Source organism: Sinohyriopsis cumingii, chromosome 4 (genome assembly GCF_028554795.1).
Source record: "Sinohyriopsis cumingii isolate HCF-2022 chromosome 4, ASM2855479v2, whole genome shotgun sequence".
Classification (NCBI taxonomy): Eukaryota; Metazoa; Mollusca; class Bivalvia; order Unionida; family Unionidae; genus Sinohyriopsis; species Sinohyriopsis cumingii.
In genome coordinates, this window is record NC_142964.1 from 124,989,693 (window position 1) to 125,006,920 (window position 17,228).

Below are 17,228 nucleotides of genomic sequence, written 5' to 3' on the forward strand. Positions count from 1 at the left end.
TGTGGTATAATCTGATTACATGTAGTGTAGTCTAATGTAATGTAGTATAGTGTGGTATAATGTGATTACATGTAGTGTAGTGTAATATAGTGTGGTATAATGTGATTACATTTAATGTAGTCTAATGTAGTGTAATATAGTGTGGTATAATGTGATTACATGTAGTGTAGTGTAATATAGTGTGGTATAATGTGATTACATTTAGTGTATTCAATGTAGTGTAATATAGTGTGGTATAATGTGATCACATGCATTTTAGTCTAATGTAGTGTAATATAGTGTGGTATAATGTGATTACATGCAGTTTAGTCTAATGTAGTGTAATATAGTGTGGTATAATGTGATTACATGCAGTGTAGTCTAATGTAGTGTAATATAGTGTGGTATAATGTGATTACATGCAGTTTAGTCTAATGTAGTGTAATACAGTGTGGTATAATGTGATTTCATGTAGTGTAGTCTAATGTAATGTAGTATAGTGTGGTATAATGTGATTACATGTAGTGTAGTGTAATATAGTGTGGTATAATGTGATTACATTTAATGTAGTCTAATGTAGTGTAATATAGTATGGTATAATGTAATTACATGTAGTGTAGTCTAATGTAGTGTAATATAGTGTGGTATAATGTGATTACATGCAGTTTAGAGTCTTATCTAGCATAATACAGTGTGGTATAATGTGATTACATGTAGTGTAGTCTAATGTAGTGTAATATAGTGTGGTATGATGTGATTACATGCAGTTTAGAGACTTATCTAGCATAATACAGTGTGATATAATGTGATTACATGTAGTGTAGTCTAATGTAGTGTAATATAGTGTGGTATAATGTGATTACATGCAGTTTAGAGTCTTATCTAGCATAATACAGTGTGGTATAATGTGATTACATGTAGTGTGGTCTAATGTAGTGTAATATAGCATGGTATAATCTGATTACATGTAGTGTAGTCTAATGTAGTGTAATACAGTGTGGTTTAATGTGATTTCATATATTGTAGTCAAATGTAGCATTAAATACTGTGGTATAATATGATTTCATATAGTGTAGTAAAATGTAGTATCAAATAGTGTGGTATAATGTGATTTCATATAGTGTAGTCAAATGTAGTACCAAAAGGTGTGGTATAATATGATTTCATATAGTGTAGTCAAATGTAGCATCAAATATTGTGGTATAATATGATTTCATATAGTGTAGGCAAATGTAACATCAAATAGTGATTCATGTAGTGTAGTCTGATGTAGTGGTTTGACATAATAGTTTAGACAATGCTATCTGTGGCACTAGATTTGACTACACAACACTAAACTGGATTATGTTATGAAAGACTACATCAGACTACATTAGACTGCTCCGGTGGCCTAGTGGTTAGAGCGTCCACCTTGGATGCAGGAGGTTGTGGGTTCGATCCCCGGCCGAGTCATACCAAAGACTTACAGAAATGGTACTAACAGCTGCCTCGCTTGGCGCTCAGCATTACGAGGTTAGTGTTAGGACTGGTTGGCCTGGTGTCAGGATAATGTGACTGGCTGGGACATCTTGCTACATGTCTGCGACATGATGCCCCAGTGCTAGACATTACTATAAACTGCCACACTGCAGACATTGTAGCGATATGACTGAAAAATTGTTAAAGCTTCATTAGAAAACTAAACCAAATCACACAGACTACATTACATAAAATCACATTATGTTAAACTGTATTACACTACATCAGACTAAAATACATGAAATCACATTATGTCACACTATATTGCACATCAGACTAAAATACATGAAATCACATTATGTCACAATATATTGCACTACATCAGACTAAAATACATGAAATCACATTATGTCACACTATATTGCACTACATCAGACTACACTAGTTTAATTTAGTGTTGAATAGGTTAGTGTTTAGTAGTATGATGTAATGTAACTAGTCACCTCTATGAAGTAGGAAAAGTGCCACTTAAAAAGGTGGCTGCCTAATACAAGTTTATTTCTTTTCCAACTTATTTAAATGGACCTTATTAATGTGTATGTCATGATAGCTTATTTCTTAACAGCGTTGACCTATCAGGCAGATTTGACTGAAATACAAAAAATACATTTCATGTTGGTATTGGTTATATTTTACTGTGTGGCTTTTTTATTGTTATTTTTTAAATTTTAATGCTGTCATGTAAATATCAAATGCAGGGCCTGATGAGAGAGATGAGAAGTACCTGTGACACAAGAAGTGTAGGAGTACGAATAACACCTGTTGCGCCTGTCACTGACACTGTAACAAGGCAGCTACTTGTGGAGGTATTGTGTTAACAGTTGTTTTGTCTCTGAATTATTTTTACAAAACATATCCTCAAAATGATTATTGACATGGTAATTCCATCATTTTCTACAGTGAAAATTATGTGATACATGTACTTATTTCAAACTTCATTTTACAGAAAAACAAATTTATACAACACAAGTTTGTAAAACAGTTCTTTTCTTACTTAGAACTATGTGATTAACCAACAGTCTCATGTTCCTATATATATATATATATATATATATATATATATATATATATATATATATATATATATATATATCCAATGTTAAGTATCTATGGGGCCAAATTTTTCCAGCAAAGTGGATGTTTGGTGCATGGCAATGAGGTCACAATAATGTTAAGCTGATGCAAGCACCAGACTTCAGTCTCTCACCTAATTAAGCCTGGTTAATAATAGGTAAGCAAGCTGAAATGAACTGTTTTTAGATAAAATTTATTTATCTGACAGTTGTTTTTAATGACGGTTTTCATTGCGCTTGACATTGATGGATCAGTGTTAGTAGACCTTACAACAGAAGTATGATGTTGAGAAACTAAGGTACTTGGATGGAAGCAACCAAATTGTTGCATTTTATGCAAAATCCACTAAAAACAGCTAAACATTGTGCAAAGATAAAACATTTTTTGGTTGCCAATCGTTGTCCCCTTCCTCATTCCACCATCACTGTGTAGGTTCTATTGAATGCAAGTGTTTGAATAGCATCTTCTCTGTGTAGACAGCTCCATTAGTTATAACAGAGTGTTGATTGAGACACTATTGAGGTAGAGAGTTTCTGGATTGAAGTAACCCTTGCCCAATCAAAGCCAATACTCTAATGTTCAGTTTACAGGTCACCTAGTTCCACAGCTGATTGGATTGATAGATTTGAGGTTCAAATTCAAAAAGCATTACTAAAGGAAGATTTAGAAATTATCATATTAGGTGATTTTAACATTGAATACATGAAAACTCCACCATTAACATGGATAAGTAGCTTTGAAACTTACAACTTTACTCAATTAATTAACACCCCAACTAGAGTAACAGATAAAAGTGCTACTATCATTGATCATGTCTATACTAATAAACCTGAAAACGTAAGTGAAATTAAGGTGCCAGTGTATGCACTGAGTGACCACTACCCAGTCTGTATAACTAGACATGTTCCGAAATCATCTAAAAATAGCCAACACATTGAAATACAATACAGGGACTTCAAACAGTTTGATGAGGAAATGTTCTTAAATGATTTAGGTTGCAAACCCTTCCAATCAATCTGCACTATAGCTGATGTCAACACTGCCTTGGACAAAGGTTATCAGATGTTCAATGCAGCCTTTGACAAGCATGCCCCAATTAAAACAAAAAGGGTTAAACACCAAATTACACCCAAGTGGATTACCCCTGAGATCAATGAGGCTAGGCACCTAAGAGACAATTTCCACAAGAAAAAAGACATGAAAAGCTATAGAAAGTGGAGAAATAAAACTAAGCACCTGATAGATAAGGCAAAAGAGAACTACTATAAACAGGCTATTAATGAAAGTAAGAGTACCAAAACATTGTGGAAGCATCTAAAAGAGCTGAACCCATGCAAAAACAGTTGTCTTCCCCCTAGACTTAAGCAAAATGATGATATAGCAACATCTGTACAAGACATTGAGGAAATGTTCAACAATTTCTTCATAAGCATCTCCAGTAAGAGTATTCAGAACCAGACTAACATCCCAATTGAACTTCATGCTCTTCTGTTATTTATAAGAGCTAAAATTCCTGATCATAATTTTTTTTCAATAGCTAATGTTAGTGAAGCTGATGTTTTTGATATGCTAATTAAGGTGAATATTAATAAATCCTCTGGATTGGATGGTATTGGTCCACGAATTCTTAAAATTGCTGCACCAGTAATAACAAAGTCACTAATGCATATCATAAATTTAAGTATAATGAGTGGTAATTTTCCAGAAACACTGAAATGTGCAAAGGTTACACCTATCTTTAAAAAAGGAGAAAAGGAGGATCCAGGAAATTACAGACCAATATCAATTTTACCTGTACTGTCAAAACTATTTGAAAAGCATGTAGCCATTCAGGTCTATAAATTTTTCGAAACATACTCTCTATTTCATAAAACTCAATCAGGATTTAGACAGTACCACTCGTGCCAAACAGAACTTACCAAATTAATTGATCTTTGGCTGAAGGAAATGGATAATGGACATATGACTGGGATTGTTTTCCTTGACTTCAAGAAAGTCTTTGATCTTGTTGATCATGAAATTCTGCTGCAAAAGTTGAACTGTTACAGGTTTGACAATCCTTCTTTAAACTGGTTTAGATCATACCTAAACCAAAGGTCTCAACAAGTAAGCATTGGCATTGGCTCTCAAGCTCGCACTATTCATTCAGGAGTCCCTCAAGGCTCAGTTTTGGGCCCTTTCCTCTTCCTTATCTATATCAATGATCTACCATTAAATAATGAATCCACAAACACAGATTTGTTTGCAGATGATGCAACCTTGTATACATCTAGTTCTGATACTGAAGTTATCCAAATGAGATTAAACACAGACCTTATTAGAGTCCAAAACTGGGCACAACAAAATAGGATGGTAATTAACGAAGGTAAAACAAAATGTATGGTTTTGGGGACATCACAAAAGCTACACAAGTCAGGGAACCCAAAACTATCTCTTGCAATAAATAATCATCCATTAGAAAATATCAAACATGAAAGGCTTGTAGGTGTGTCTGTAGATAATAATTTATTATGGAATGACCATATTGATAAGCTTTGTAAAACACTGTCATCCAAAATTGCCTTTCTCAGCAGAATCAAGAAATATTTACCTATGGAAACTTGCAATCTATACTATAAGTCATATATTCTTCCAACAATGGATTATTGTTCTAATGTATGGGGAAACTGTGCTAAATCTGAGCTTGACAGGATTTATAAACTTCAAAAATGAGCAGCACGTGTAATTTTAGATGCATCTGTTGATCATCCCTCAAAAGCATTATTTACAGAACTCAAATGGTTCACAATATATGACAGGATAGATTTTCACAAAGCAGTTCTTTTATATAAATGTTTACATGGAACTGCACCAGAGTATCTTCAAGACTTATTCAGGCCTTTTTCAACACAATACCAGTTGAGATCATTATCACATGGAAACCTTCTAGTACCAAAACCAAGAACAGAGCAATTTAAAAAGAGTTTTCAATACTCTGGTACAGTTCTGTGGAATAAGCTTCCACTACATGTAAAATCTGCTGAAAATATTAGAGTATTTAAGAAAAGATATCATGAGCATGTATGTGTTTCTAATAGATAATGGAATTTAGTATTTTAATACTAAACGTGTTAAAATAGACAGTAATTATTGCCATCTTCATATAATGTGCATTGTTATACTCTCCTTAAGAGGGCCTCTAGGGAGAATAGTCCTTGACTAATGAGTCACCCTCTATAAATAAAGCATTATTATTATTATTATTATTATTATTATTATTATTATTATTATTATCTATCAATTGATTTGACCAGCAAACTGACTTGTCGGTAATTGGAATAATCTGTCACACAAAGTTACTAAATAATGTTCTAGCAATCAACATAATTTTTTGAGAAGTCATCTTTATCTAATTTATCATTTCTGCTGGTTTTGCACAAATGAAATGTCTTTAAGCCATGGTACAAAATCTCTAGGAAAGAAAAACAAAGACTGAAACCAGCCATCTGAAATAAAACTTGATTGTGAATCAATTAAATTCTGTGCCAGTACACTATTTCTATCTGGTGACAAATGCAGGATTCAGTGTTTTTAAATTAACTAAGAGTCATGGAGATTTGTTCCTCAGACTGTGTTAAAAATGGATATTCCAATAGTGTTTCCTCAGACTGTGTTAAATACAGATATTCCAATGGTGTTTCCTCAGACTGTGTTAAATACAGACATTCCAATGGTTTTACTCAGACTTGGTTAAAAACATATTCCAGTGGTGTTTCCTCAGTCTGTGTTAAATACAGATATTTTCAATACTGGTATTCTACTGGTGTTACTTCAGACTGTGTTAAATACAGATATCCCAATGGTGTTTCCTCAGACTGTGTTAAATACAGATATTCCAATAGTGTTTCCTCAGACTGTGTTAAATACAGATATTCCAATGGTGTTTCCTCAGACTGTGTTAAATACAGACATTCCAATGGTTTTACTCAGACTTGGTTAAAAACATATTCCAGTGGTGTTTCCTCAGTCTGTGTTAAATACAGATATTTTCAATACTGGTATTCTACTGGTGTTACTTCAGACTGTGTTAAATACAGATATCCCAATGGTGTTTCCTCAGACTGTGTTAAATACAGATATCCCAATGGTGTTTCCTCAGATTATGTTAAATACAGATATTCCAATGGTGTTTCCTCAGACTGTGTTAAATACAGATATTCCAATGGTGTTTCCTCAGACTGTGTTAAATACATACATTCCAATGGTTTTCCTCAGAGCGTGTTAATTACAGACATTCCAATGGTTTTCCTCGGACTATGTTTAAAACATATTCCAGTGGTATTTCCTCAGTCTGTCCTAAATACAGATTTTTTCAATACTGGTATTCTACTGGAGTTACTTCAGACTGTAATAAACACAGATACATGTATTCTACTGGTGTTTGTTTAACCTTTAGAATCTTTTCAATGCCAGAGGACCTTTTGCCTACATAAAGTTGCCAAAGGGGTACTGTTTTCACAAATCACTTAATGTTTTCCGATCATAACCAAACATGATGCTTTTCAGAGTGGGCTTATTTGCTAAAAATCAAAGTTTCTTATTTTGAAGGGTTCGAACAGGGGGGAGATATTCTCACCATTTTGGTTTGTCCTATTTCAATCTATTCTTCTTGTAAATTTCAGGCTGAAGGTGTCGAGGAAGAGAAAACTCAATCCTTTTATCTATGTCCTCATGGTAAGTTTGATCCTTTTATCTATATCCAAATGGTAAGTTTGATCCTTTTATCTATGTCTGCATGGTAAGTTTATATCCTTTTATCAGTGTCCATGTGGTAAGTTTGATCCTTTTATTGATGTACACATTGTAAGTTTTTATCCTTTTATATATGACCACATGGTAAGTTTATATCCTTTTATCTATGTCCACATGGTAAGTTTGATCCCTTTTATCTATGTCCACATGGTAAGTTTGATCCTTTTATCTATATCCAGATGGTAAGTTTATATCCTTTTATCAATATCCATGTGATAAGTTTGATCCTTTTATTGATGTACACATTGTAAGTTTTTATATTTTTATATATGACCACATGGTAAGTTTATATCATTTTATCTATGTCCACATTGTAAGTTTGATCCCTTTTATCTATGTCCACATGGTAAGTTTGATCCTTTTATCTATGTCTGCATGGTAAGTTTTAGTACTAATATTAGTACCCTTACTCGTACCTCGTGGACAGGGTACTAACATGAGCATATACGTGTTAATGGAGCAAGCCGGGTGTGAATCACACCCGGCGCTCTTTTAGCCTAATAATAACACTTTAAACACATTCCTTGCATATAATCCAATAAATAGAGTAGTCCTCTTATTTAATACCGGAAGTATCGAAAATCATTGTAGAAATAGTTGTAAAATCTCGTTTACTTTTTTCAGCCGATATTTTCGTTTAGATCATCTGCCATGTTATTTCAAATAATGATTACTTCTGTTCTCAGCCTCGTTTGTTTGTGTGCCATATTAGGACATTGACGCCTTATTTGGAAATGTAAACAAATCGTAGTAAAAATTTGGTGCCGTTTGGGTCAGAAAATCTGCGCATTAAAAGTAAATACGGTTTATCGGCAACTTTGAAATTCAACCAAGAAGCGATTATTCACACTTGATTGATAATAATATAGCGTAGAATATCCAAAATATGTTCTGGCAAGCCTTACGTAGAAAAGGGGTCATGGCGAGAGTCTCGCGTTGTCTGTCATGGTGGACAGGATAAGGTTAGAGTAACCATGCCAATTTATTTTATCGTGTAAGGGCTTAATAAAGTCAAAATAAGCCAAACTTCTTTCACAACATGGTTATACTTATGTAGTTGATTTCTACACTGTTTGTTTTTCTGACTTTAGTGATGATTTTTTTTGCTCCATTACATGATATGGGATCAGTTCGTAGCCTCAACCACAACAAATTAAGTTGAGGCTACGGCATCATAGCTAGGTAAGTTTATATCCTTTTATCAATATCCATGTGATAAGTTTGATCCTTTTATTGATGTACACATTGTAAGTTTTTATACATTTATATATGACCACATGGTAAGTTTATATCCTTTTATCTATGTCCACATGGTAAGTTTGATCCCTTTAATCTCTGTCCACATGGCAAGTTTATATCCTTATATCCATGTATCTATGTCCATATGGTATGTTTGATCCTTTTATATATGTCCACATGGTAAGTTTATATCCTTTTATCTATATCCACATGGTAAGTGTTTATCCTTTTATCTATATCCACATTGTAAATTTTTATCCTTTTATCTATGTCCACATGGTAAGTTTATATCCTTTGATCCGTTAAAGTTCAGATGTACATTTAAGACAGTCTTAAGCTAGACTTAAAAATTTCATCCACTCAGATTGCTGCTGAAATATAGACTTTCTTTTAATTGAAATATTGTGCCATAAGATTTATTTTATAATTTGACTTTGATTCTGCGATTTCTACAGGTAATAAATATTATAACAGATACCAGTAATATTTGTTTTTGGGACAATCTTGTTTCCATATTTTAAAATTGATACAAAAGTGACAGACAACAAATTGTAATGGTTTCTCATAACTAGTGATCATTTCTTTTGTAGAGTGGAAAATGACTGCAGAATAACCCTGAATCTTATAATGTATTTTTTTACATTTTGTATCCAAAGAATTGATAAAGTTTCTCAAAGTCTGTCAGAGCATCTATTAATTTTTCTAATAATTTAATTTTAATCAATAAGATGAATGTGCCTTCATGTAATGTTATTTGTTATTGAAGAATAACTGCAGAAGGAATTCTATACTATTTATTAAATACAAGACATCAATACAATAAGGAAGGGGAGTAAGGACTGCCCTGAAAGTTGTTGTTGTTGTTGTTGTATGGTTTAACGCCATTTTTCAGCACAAGATAGGCTATACATGGCAGCCAGTATAATTGGTGGAGGATGAACCCTGGAAAACCCCGGGAAGAACCACTGACCCACGAGAAGCTACTGGCAGGCTTTCTCACGTACCCACATTAGCCGAGCCTGAGACTCGAACTCACGCAGACAGAGGTGAGATGGCAGTGATCCGTAACGATGAGCGCTTTAGACCACTTGGCCACTCGGGGCCCCTGCCCTGAAAGTATTTTTCCATGAAACATAAACCCTAGTGAATGTATAACATAAACCAGCTGTTGGTATATATCAGTTATAATCCAGTGTGGAATATCTGATTACTTTTACTGTCAAGTGATATTTCAAAGCTAATTAGATTAAGGCTTACACTACATTTCCCTTCCTGAGAAAGTTAACATTAAAATAAAATGTGATCTGATGACCACATTTCTAAACAAACTACTTAAGTTTCATTTTTACAAGTTCAGTCTCTCAGGTGGTTTTGACAATCTTCCCAAACATGTGAGATATCCATTTTGACTGGTTGGCACTGCTTCATCTGAGTCAGACAAAGTATGAGGGTTTGAAATAGTCACTCTGAGAGGCTCCGATAGTGAGGTAGGCATAGGAATTAAATTTCTCCTGTTATGCTGTATCTTTCCCTTGTCAGTTACTACCATGTATGAATGAGGTGTAGATGCCTTAGATTTAACAATGACTGAAGAAAAATGATCTTTAATCCATACTTTATTCCCTACCTGAAGTTTTTTCATATTTTGGGTGTGATGTCGATGATCATAATTTCTCTTATGAGTTTGTCTTGGACAGTTTTCTGAATCCTTTAGTTTCATTATATCTGGCATTTTAAGTTGTAAGTTTTTTGGTGCCATTGGCAAAGTAGTTTGTAATTTTCTTCCCTTCATTAATTCATCAGGGCTGTATCTATTCAGTAATGGTGTTGCATGATATGTCAAAAGAGCTTTGTAAGGATTGTTTGCTTTTAGAAGCATTCTTTTAATTGTTGAACAGCTCTTTCAGTGGGACCATTGCTCAGAGGATATTTTGTACTATGTGTATTATGCCTGAATCTGTAATTTGTTGTAAATTCTTTGAGTATTGCGGATGTGTATTGTGGACCATTATCTGAAACTAATACTTCTGGTATACCTTGACACATAAATATTGATCTGATATGAGTGACAATTGCTTTTAAACCTGTGCCTTGCAATTTTGCTATTTTGATGTATCGTGAAAAATAATCAATCACCAAGAGATATGTTTGACCATTCAGTTCAAACAAGTCTGAAGCGACTCATTGCCAAAGGTTGACTTGGAAATTCATTTGGTATTGTTGGTTCAGCTTGATCACTTGAGTTTTCGATGCATGTTTGGCAAGACTTTACCAAGTGTTCTAGCTGAGTGCTTAAGCCTTTCACCAATCTGACATTTTGGCATGTTCTCTGCATTTAGCTACACCTTGGTAACCATCATGAATTCTCTCTATGATTTCTTTTTAAAAGTGATTCTGGTATGACCAGGCATGTACCTTTCAATAAAAAACTATTTTGAATTGCAAATTCACCTCTATCTGCCCAGTATAATTGAAATTTTCTGTCAATAGTAGATTTCTCTGGCCATCCCTTTTCATAGAATTTTACAAGTTGCTTGCAAATTGAATCATTTTGATTTTCAGACATTATTTGTTTAAGTTAAGTATTTGATGTAGGCAAATTACTAACTTCAAAATCACCATAGGCATTAATTTTAGCCTGAAATTCTCTGTCACTCTCAGAGTGAGAAGTTAAAGGTGCTCTGGATAGAGCATCAGCATTTAATAGATTTTTGCCAGCAACATGATCTATACAAAAGTTGAATCTCATCAAATGCATTCTAAAGCGTTGAATTCTAGGGGCTAAATCTCCCAAGATTTTCGTGCTCATTTGTTGTACTAATGGCTTATGGTTAGTTTCAAGTTTGAATTGTGACCCAATTAAATAGCTACTGAAGCGTTCACAAGCCCAAGTGATTGCAAGGGCCTCTTTTTCTATCTGAGCATAGTGTTGCTCAGTTTCTGACATAGCTCGCGATGTGAATGCCACCAGTCCCAGAGTGGTTTCAGCGCTTGGAACGTTTTTGTCAAGCATCTGGACTTAGTGAAAAAAGACGAAGAAATTCAAGTAAATACCTGATTTATTCCATGGGAAGTGAGGCTAATGACATTTTGTCTTCATTCAACTTGACAGAGGAAGATCAAAAGAAGTGGAAGCCCATAACAGATTCATGTGATATTTCATTCCAAAGAGGAATGTAAATTTTGAAAGGGGATAATTTAATCAAAGAAAACAGGAAGAGGGAGAAACTGTGGACAGTTTTATCACAGTTATCTATGTGTTAGCAGATAATTGTAATTTTGGGACACTACATAATGACATGATCAGAAATTGACTTGTAGTTGGACTGGAAGATTCACAACTGCCAGAAAAGTTGCAGTTAGATGCAAATCAAACTCTAGAGTCTGCCATTAGTCAAACTCGACAAAATGAAGCTGTGAAACAGCAACAATTAGCTATACAAGCAACCAGAGAACAAATGACTGAAATGAATGCAGTAAAATCATCTACACTGAATTTTGGAAAGCAGAAACATAAAATCTATAAAACTGAGATAAGGATTATCATGAGAAATTCCCAAATTTGTTCAAAGGTTTAGGGAAAACAAGATAATCATGACTCTGGACAAAAATGCCAAACTTTGTACCTTATCTACCCCAAGAAAGGTTCCTTTTCCTTTATTAAATAAAGTTCAAGAGGAGTTGGATAGAATGGAAAAAATGGGTGTTATTTCAAAAGTAAATGAGCCCACTGAGTGGTGCGTGGCAGTGGTTGTCATTGTGAAACCAAACAGTATGGTAAGAATTTGCATGGATCTAACTAAACTGAATGAATCAGTTAAAATGGAGAACCCACCCACTACCATCAGTTGAAGAATTCCTTGCAAAACTAGCAGGTGAAAAGTTTTCACCAAACTTGATGCAAACTCATATTTTTGGCAGATAAACCTGTCAGAAGATTCATGCCACCTAAAACTTTCATTACTCCATTTGGTAGGGTTTATTTTAGTCACCTTCCATTTGGAGAGAATGCTTGGCCCAGTTGAAAAAGTATTAACTCCTGCACCAAATGCAATGCAAGTACCCTTACTGATTTTTTGCTCAAGCTTAAACTTGTAAACAGTTTCTATTGCCATCTAGTAGTGGCAAGAGGAGGTAATTTGGAATTGTTTTTCCATTTAAGCCATATTGATGGGAAAGTGAAAGTTCTTTGATTTTCTATGAATCTAGCATTTATTTCCTAACATTATTGTGATCAGGTTAGTATTCTCAGAGAATTTACTAAAATGTACATTTTCATGCACATCATGTCTTTTACTTTTTTGCAGATAAGGATAGTATGAAAGATGTTACTATTACACCTGAAATACAAGATGATTTCCTAGTGGAGGACTCGGTTAGGGGTTGGATCAGTGTTATAGGTATGTATAGTCAGTACATAATATTACATTTTTTTCTTCAAGTTGGCCATAGGGATACTGTGTCACCACCAAGCCTGAAATCTACTCATATGCCATATTAAACAAGTTATTTCACCTCGACTCAGAACAAAGCACAAATGTAGTCTTGCATTTTGTATCCCCCCCTTTATATTTTCCAAATATTTATAACTAAATGGGATTTTAAAAATTGGGATTTATAAAAGTTCAGCTTGGTGCATCTAAGAATGTCATAATGTGGACATCATTCAGAAAACACTAAAATGTTTGAGTCTGGCAATGAAATATAGAAGTAGGGATTGAACGACAACAGTATCAAATGCTATCAATCAAGTAAGATTAATTAGGTGTGTAACAAGAATCAGAATTATTACTAATTATTTGAAACATTAATTCAGAAATAGTGCAAATACTATTACAGAATCATCCTGGTTTATCGGGTTTGGTTGGAAGGATGGTGATATCCTTAAGATACACTAATTTTATTCACCTTAAAGGTCAAGAACCATTTGGACCACCTAAAATGTCTGATAGAAAGTCGTTAGAACTTGTGATTAAAAATAAAAAATATTAGAATCTTTCTGATTGGTCTTTAATGTATCACATGGCCATAAATCACATATATCACATATATCACATGTATCACATATGTCACATGGCCATAAATAAACCAAATGCATCTCTAGTATCAGCTTCCTAATGGTGATGATGAGGCAACAACCTATTGTTGACTGACTGGTGCAACTGAATGCTACCATTCCATGCAGCAAACATTAATTATCAAACTCCACACTTGCACTTCATATAGTCAAAACAGCTTCTAGTATAAACAGATTCTTGGCCACTCTGGTGGCCTAGTGGTTAGAGCATCCACCTCGAATGTGGGAGGTCACGGGTTCAATCCCCGTCGGAGTCATACAATAGGCTTAGAAAAATGGTACTAACAGCTGTCTCGCTTGGCGTTCAACATTAAGAGGTTTGTCAGGATAATGTGACTGGGTGGGACATGATACTACATGTCTGCAGCATGATGCCTGAGTGCTGGACATCTCTATAAACTGCCACATTGCAGACATCATAGCGGTATGACTGAAATTTTTTTAAAGCTACATTAAAAATCCAAATCACATCACATCACATAAACAGATTCTGCATCCATATTGCAGGTGTCAAGAGGTTTGCATTCAAAATGAGTTAGAAGTAAGAAATAAATAAGTTCCTTTGTATGTGTACATTTCACAAGATAGGTAATGTTAATTATTCAGTCACATAGAACACAATATAAAATTCAGAAACATTTCTCTCTATGCCATAACAATCCATGCTACCATTTACCATTTTGAAAATTCCTTGACAGAACAGGCCTTCCAACAACATATAATTGCCTTCTGGTCAAACAGTGACAAAATGTTATTGATAAATTACATCCAAGGTTTATTGTGATCCTTTTCTTGTTTATAGCTTTAAATCAGTGAATATATCCAAGGTTTATTGTGATCCTTTTCTTGTTTATAGCTTTAAATCAATGAATACATCCAAGGTTTATTGTGATCCTTTTCATGTTTATAGCTTTAAATCAATGAATACATCCAAGGTTTATTGTGATCCTTTTCTTGTTTATAGCTTTAAATCAATGAATACATTCAAGGTTTATTGTGATCCTTTTCATGTTTATAGCTTTAAATCAATGAATACATCCAAGGTTTATTGTGATCCTTTTCATGTTTATAGCTTTAAATCAATGAATACATTCAAGGTTTATTGTGATCCTTTTCATGTTTATAGCTTTAAATCAATGAATACATCCAAGGTTTATTGTGATCCTTTTCATGTTTATAGCTTTAAATCAATGAATACATCCAAGGTTTATTGTGATCCTTTTCTTGTTTATAGCTTTAAATCAATGAATACATCCAAGGTTTATTGTGATCCTTTTCATGTTTATAGCTTTAAATCAATGAATACATTCAAGGTTTATTGTGATCCTTTTCATGTTTATAGCTTTAAATCAATGAATACATTCAAGGTTTATTGTGATCCTTTTCTTGTTTATAGCTTTAAATCAATGAATACGTCCAAGGTTTATTGTGATCCTTTTCATGTTTATAGCTTTAAATCAATGAATACATCCAAGGTTTATTGTGATCCTTTTTTGTTTATGAGTTTAAATTGATGAATACATTCATGGTTTTTGCGATCATTTTCTTGTTTATAGGTGACCTAATGGGACCTGCACTGTTTGGTTTGGACCGGTTGCTAGAGATTCCGACTGGCTGTGGAGAACAGAACATGATCAAGTTCATGCCTAATGTGGTCATTCTGAACTATCTCAAAGCCACTCATCAGCTTACAGATGGACTCAGGACAAAAGCCATTTCCAACCTTGAGAAAGGTGCATGCTTTGTTTTTATAATAACAATGAGAGTGGAAATATAACTAGCCTTGATAGGAGTGTTGTAGTCAGTGTTTGACATTATGAACCTGCTCGACTTTAGACAAAGAATTGTTAAAACAAATAGTAAAGTCTTTTAAAAGTTTCAGGGTCAGTCTGTAATAGATGTTGGATGCTGGGCAGATGGCATTTTCACTCATTGTGTGTGTGTGTGTGGTTCAACAGTATAACACCAATTAATTCAAATATGGCAGAAATTTAAAGTGCTGATCATGATGGTTATGTAAATAAATCATTCCAATATGCATACTTCTTTTCCACATTGAGTGCAGAGAATGACTTGCATTTGTGAACTTGCTTTTCCATAACAGTAAAATATTTTTATAAAAAAATAGGAAATTAATAACTAGTTCATAAACAAAAACCATACACATGTAAAACTAGAGAACTGAGTGCAGTAGGCCTGCAATGGTCACGAGTCACTGTTATAAAAAAATGTAAGCTGAATACATGTACAATTTCATACCCTTTCAATTCCAGCTAATAAAGCAGACATTATTTACTGGTCAACTGATTGTGTCTAATAACACCACCAAGCCCAGCAAACATGTTGGCGGCTTTCATTTTTTGATGTTTATTAAATTGTGAGAATCTTTTATGAACCACCGCATTGTCTGCTGCTTGTTTGTGTATGCAGTTAAAGAAGAAACACATGTTGGCTATTGTTTGAGCAATGATTGTATACAGAATTAATTGAAGACAATCACAAAGACGACTTACTGGTTTTATTCATGGATCAGTAATAAGTAACAATTCTGATAATGTTTATTTTGGCATAACACTTCAAGAACCAGGTGAAATTGTTAAATTTCAGAAGCTGCGCCACAATCATATTATGCTAAAATTCATACATGAACTCTTCCTCAAAATGATAATAAACATTTCACACACTATTTCTCGTACTTTAAAAAAATCCTGGTACAAGAAAAATACACGTACATGTATTTAAAATTTCAGGAACCATGCCACGATCATATTATATTCAAATTTATATGTGATCTCTTCCCCAAAATGATAATTAAATTTTTAATACACTATTTCACGTATGTAGAACAAAAAATATTTTTTCATGTGCAATTGAATGTACAAAATTCAGGAGCCATGCCACAACCACATTATATCTGAATTCACATTATGGCTTGGTCACTTTGTATATATACATGAATAATATCCTGTATACAGTACTGAATTGTATTTTATATCAGGTTATCAGCAGCAGATGAACTTCCTTCTTGACGATGGATCCTTCAGTGCATTTGGAAAAAGTGACAAGAAAGGTAGCACATGGCTGAGTGCCTTTATCTTCAAGTCTTTCCAGCAGGCAATGCAACACATTTCTGTTGACTATGATGATGTCCAGTACAAACTTTGGCATTTCCTGTGGTCCAAGCAGGGCCATGATGGATGTTTCCGGGAGGATGGAAAGATTTTGACGAAGTACATGCAGGGAGGTGTGGCAGGAGACAAGACCAACAAAGCACTCACTGCTTTTATCCTGGCAGCTATGATGGAGTCTTTTGCCATGATGAGAAACCAGGCACCAGTAAGGTTTTGAGGGATGCTATGTTAAAGTATGAGACACTTTAAAAAGTAGATAATAGACTAAACCTAACACACCAAAACCTAGAACAAATTAACATTGCTAATCTGTAAAACGTTCAATACTTATTTTCATATTGTTATTTAAGAGAAAATTATCTAAATCAATACAAAATATTTGACAAAAGACATTAACAAATATTTCTTACTGTTATTTT

The 17,228-nt window shown here is 33.9% G+C and overlaps 1 protein-coding gene across 2 annotated transcripts in view; it reads left to right on the forward strand.

Annotated features, from left to right (window-relative positions):
- LOC149802041 (pregnancy zone protein-like) overlaps positions 1-17,228 on the forward strand; it is a 173,614-nt gene that overhangs the window by 121,560 nt on the left and 34,826 nt on the right. For both annotated transcript variants that reach the window (XM_089956448.1, XM_089956445.1), the window contains exons 23-27: positions 2,196-2,303; positions 7,233-7,284; positions 12,909-13,001; positions 15,235-15,411; positions 16,677-17,014. In XM_089956448.1, the coding sequence (XP_089812574.1) occupies positions 2,196-2,303; positions 7,233-7,284; positions 12,909-13,001; positions 15,235-15,411; positions 16,677-17,014 (768 nt within the window). The remainder of the gene's footprint in view (positions 1-2,195; positions 2,304-7,232; positions 7,285-12,908; positions 13,002-15,234; positions 15,412-16,676; positions 17,015-17,228) is intronic.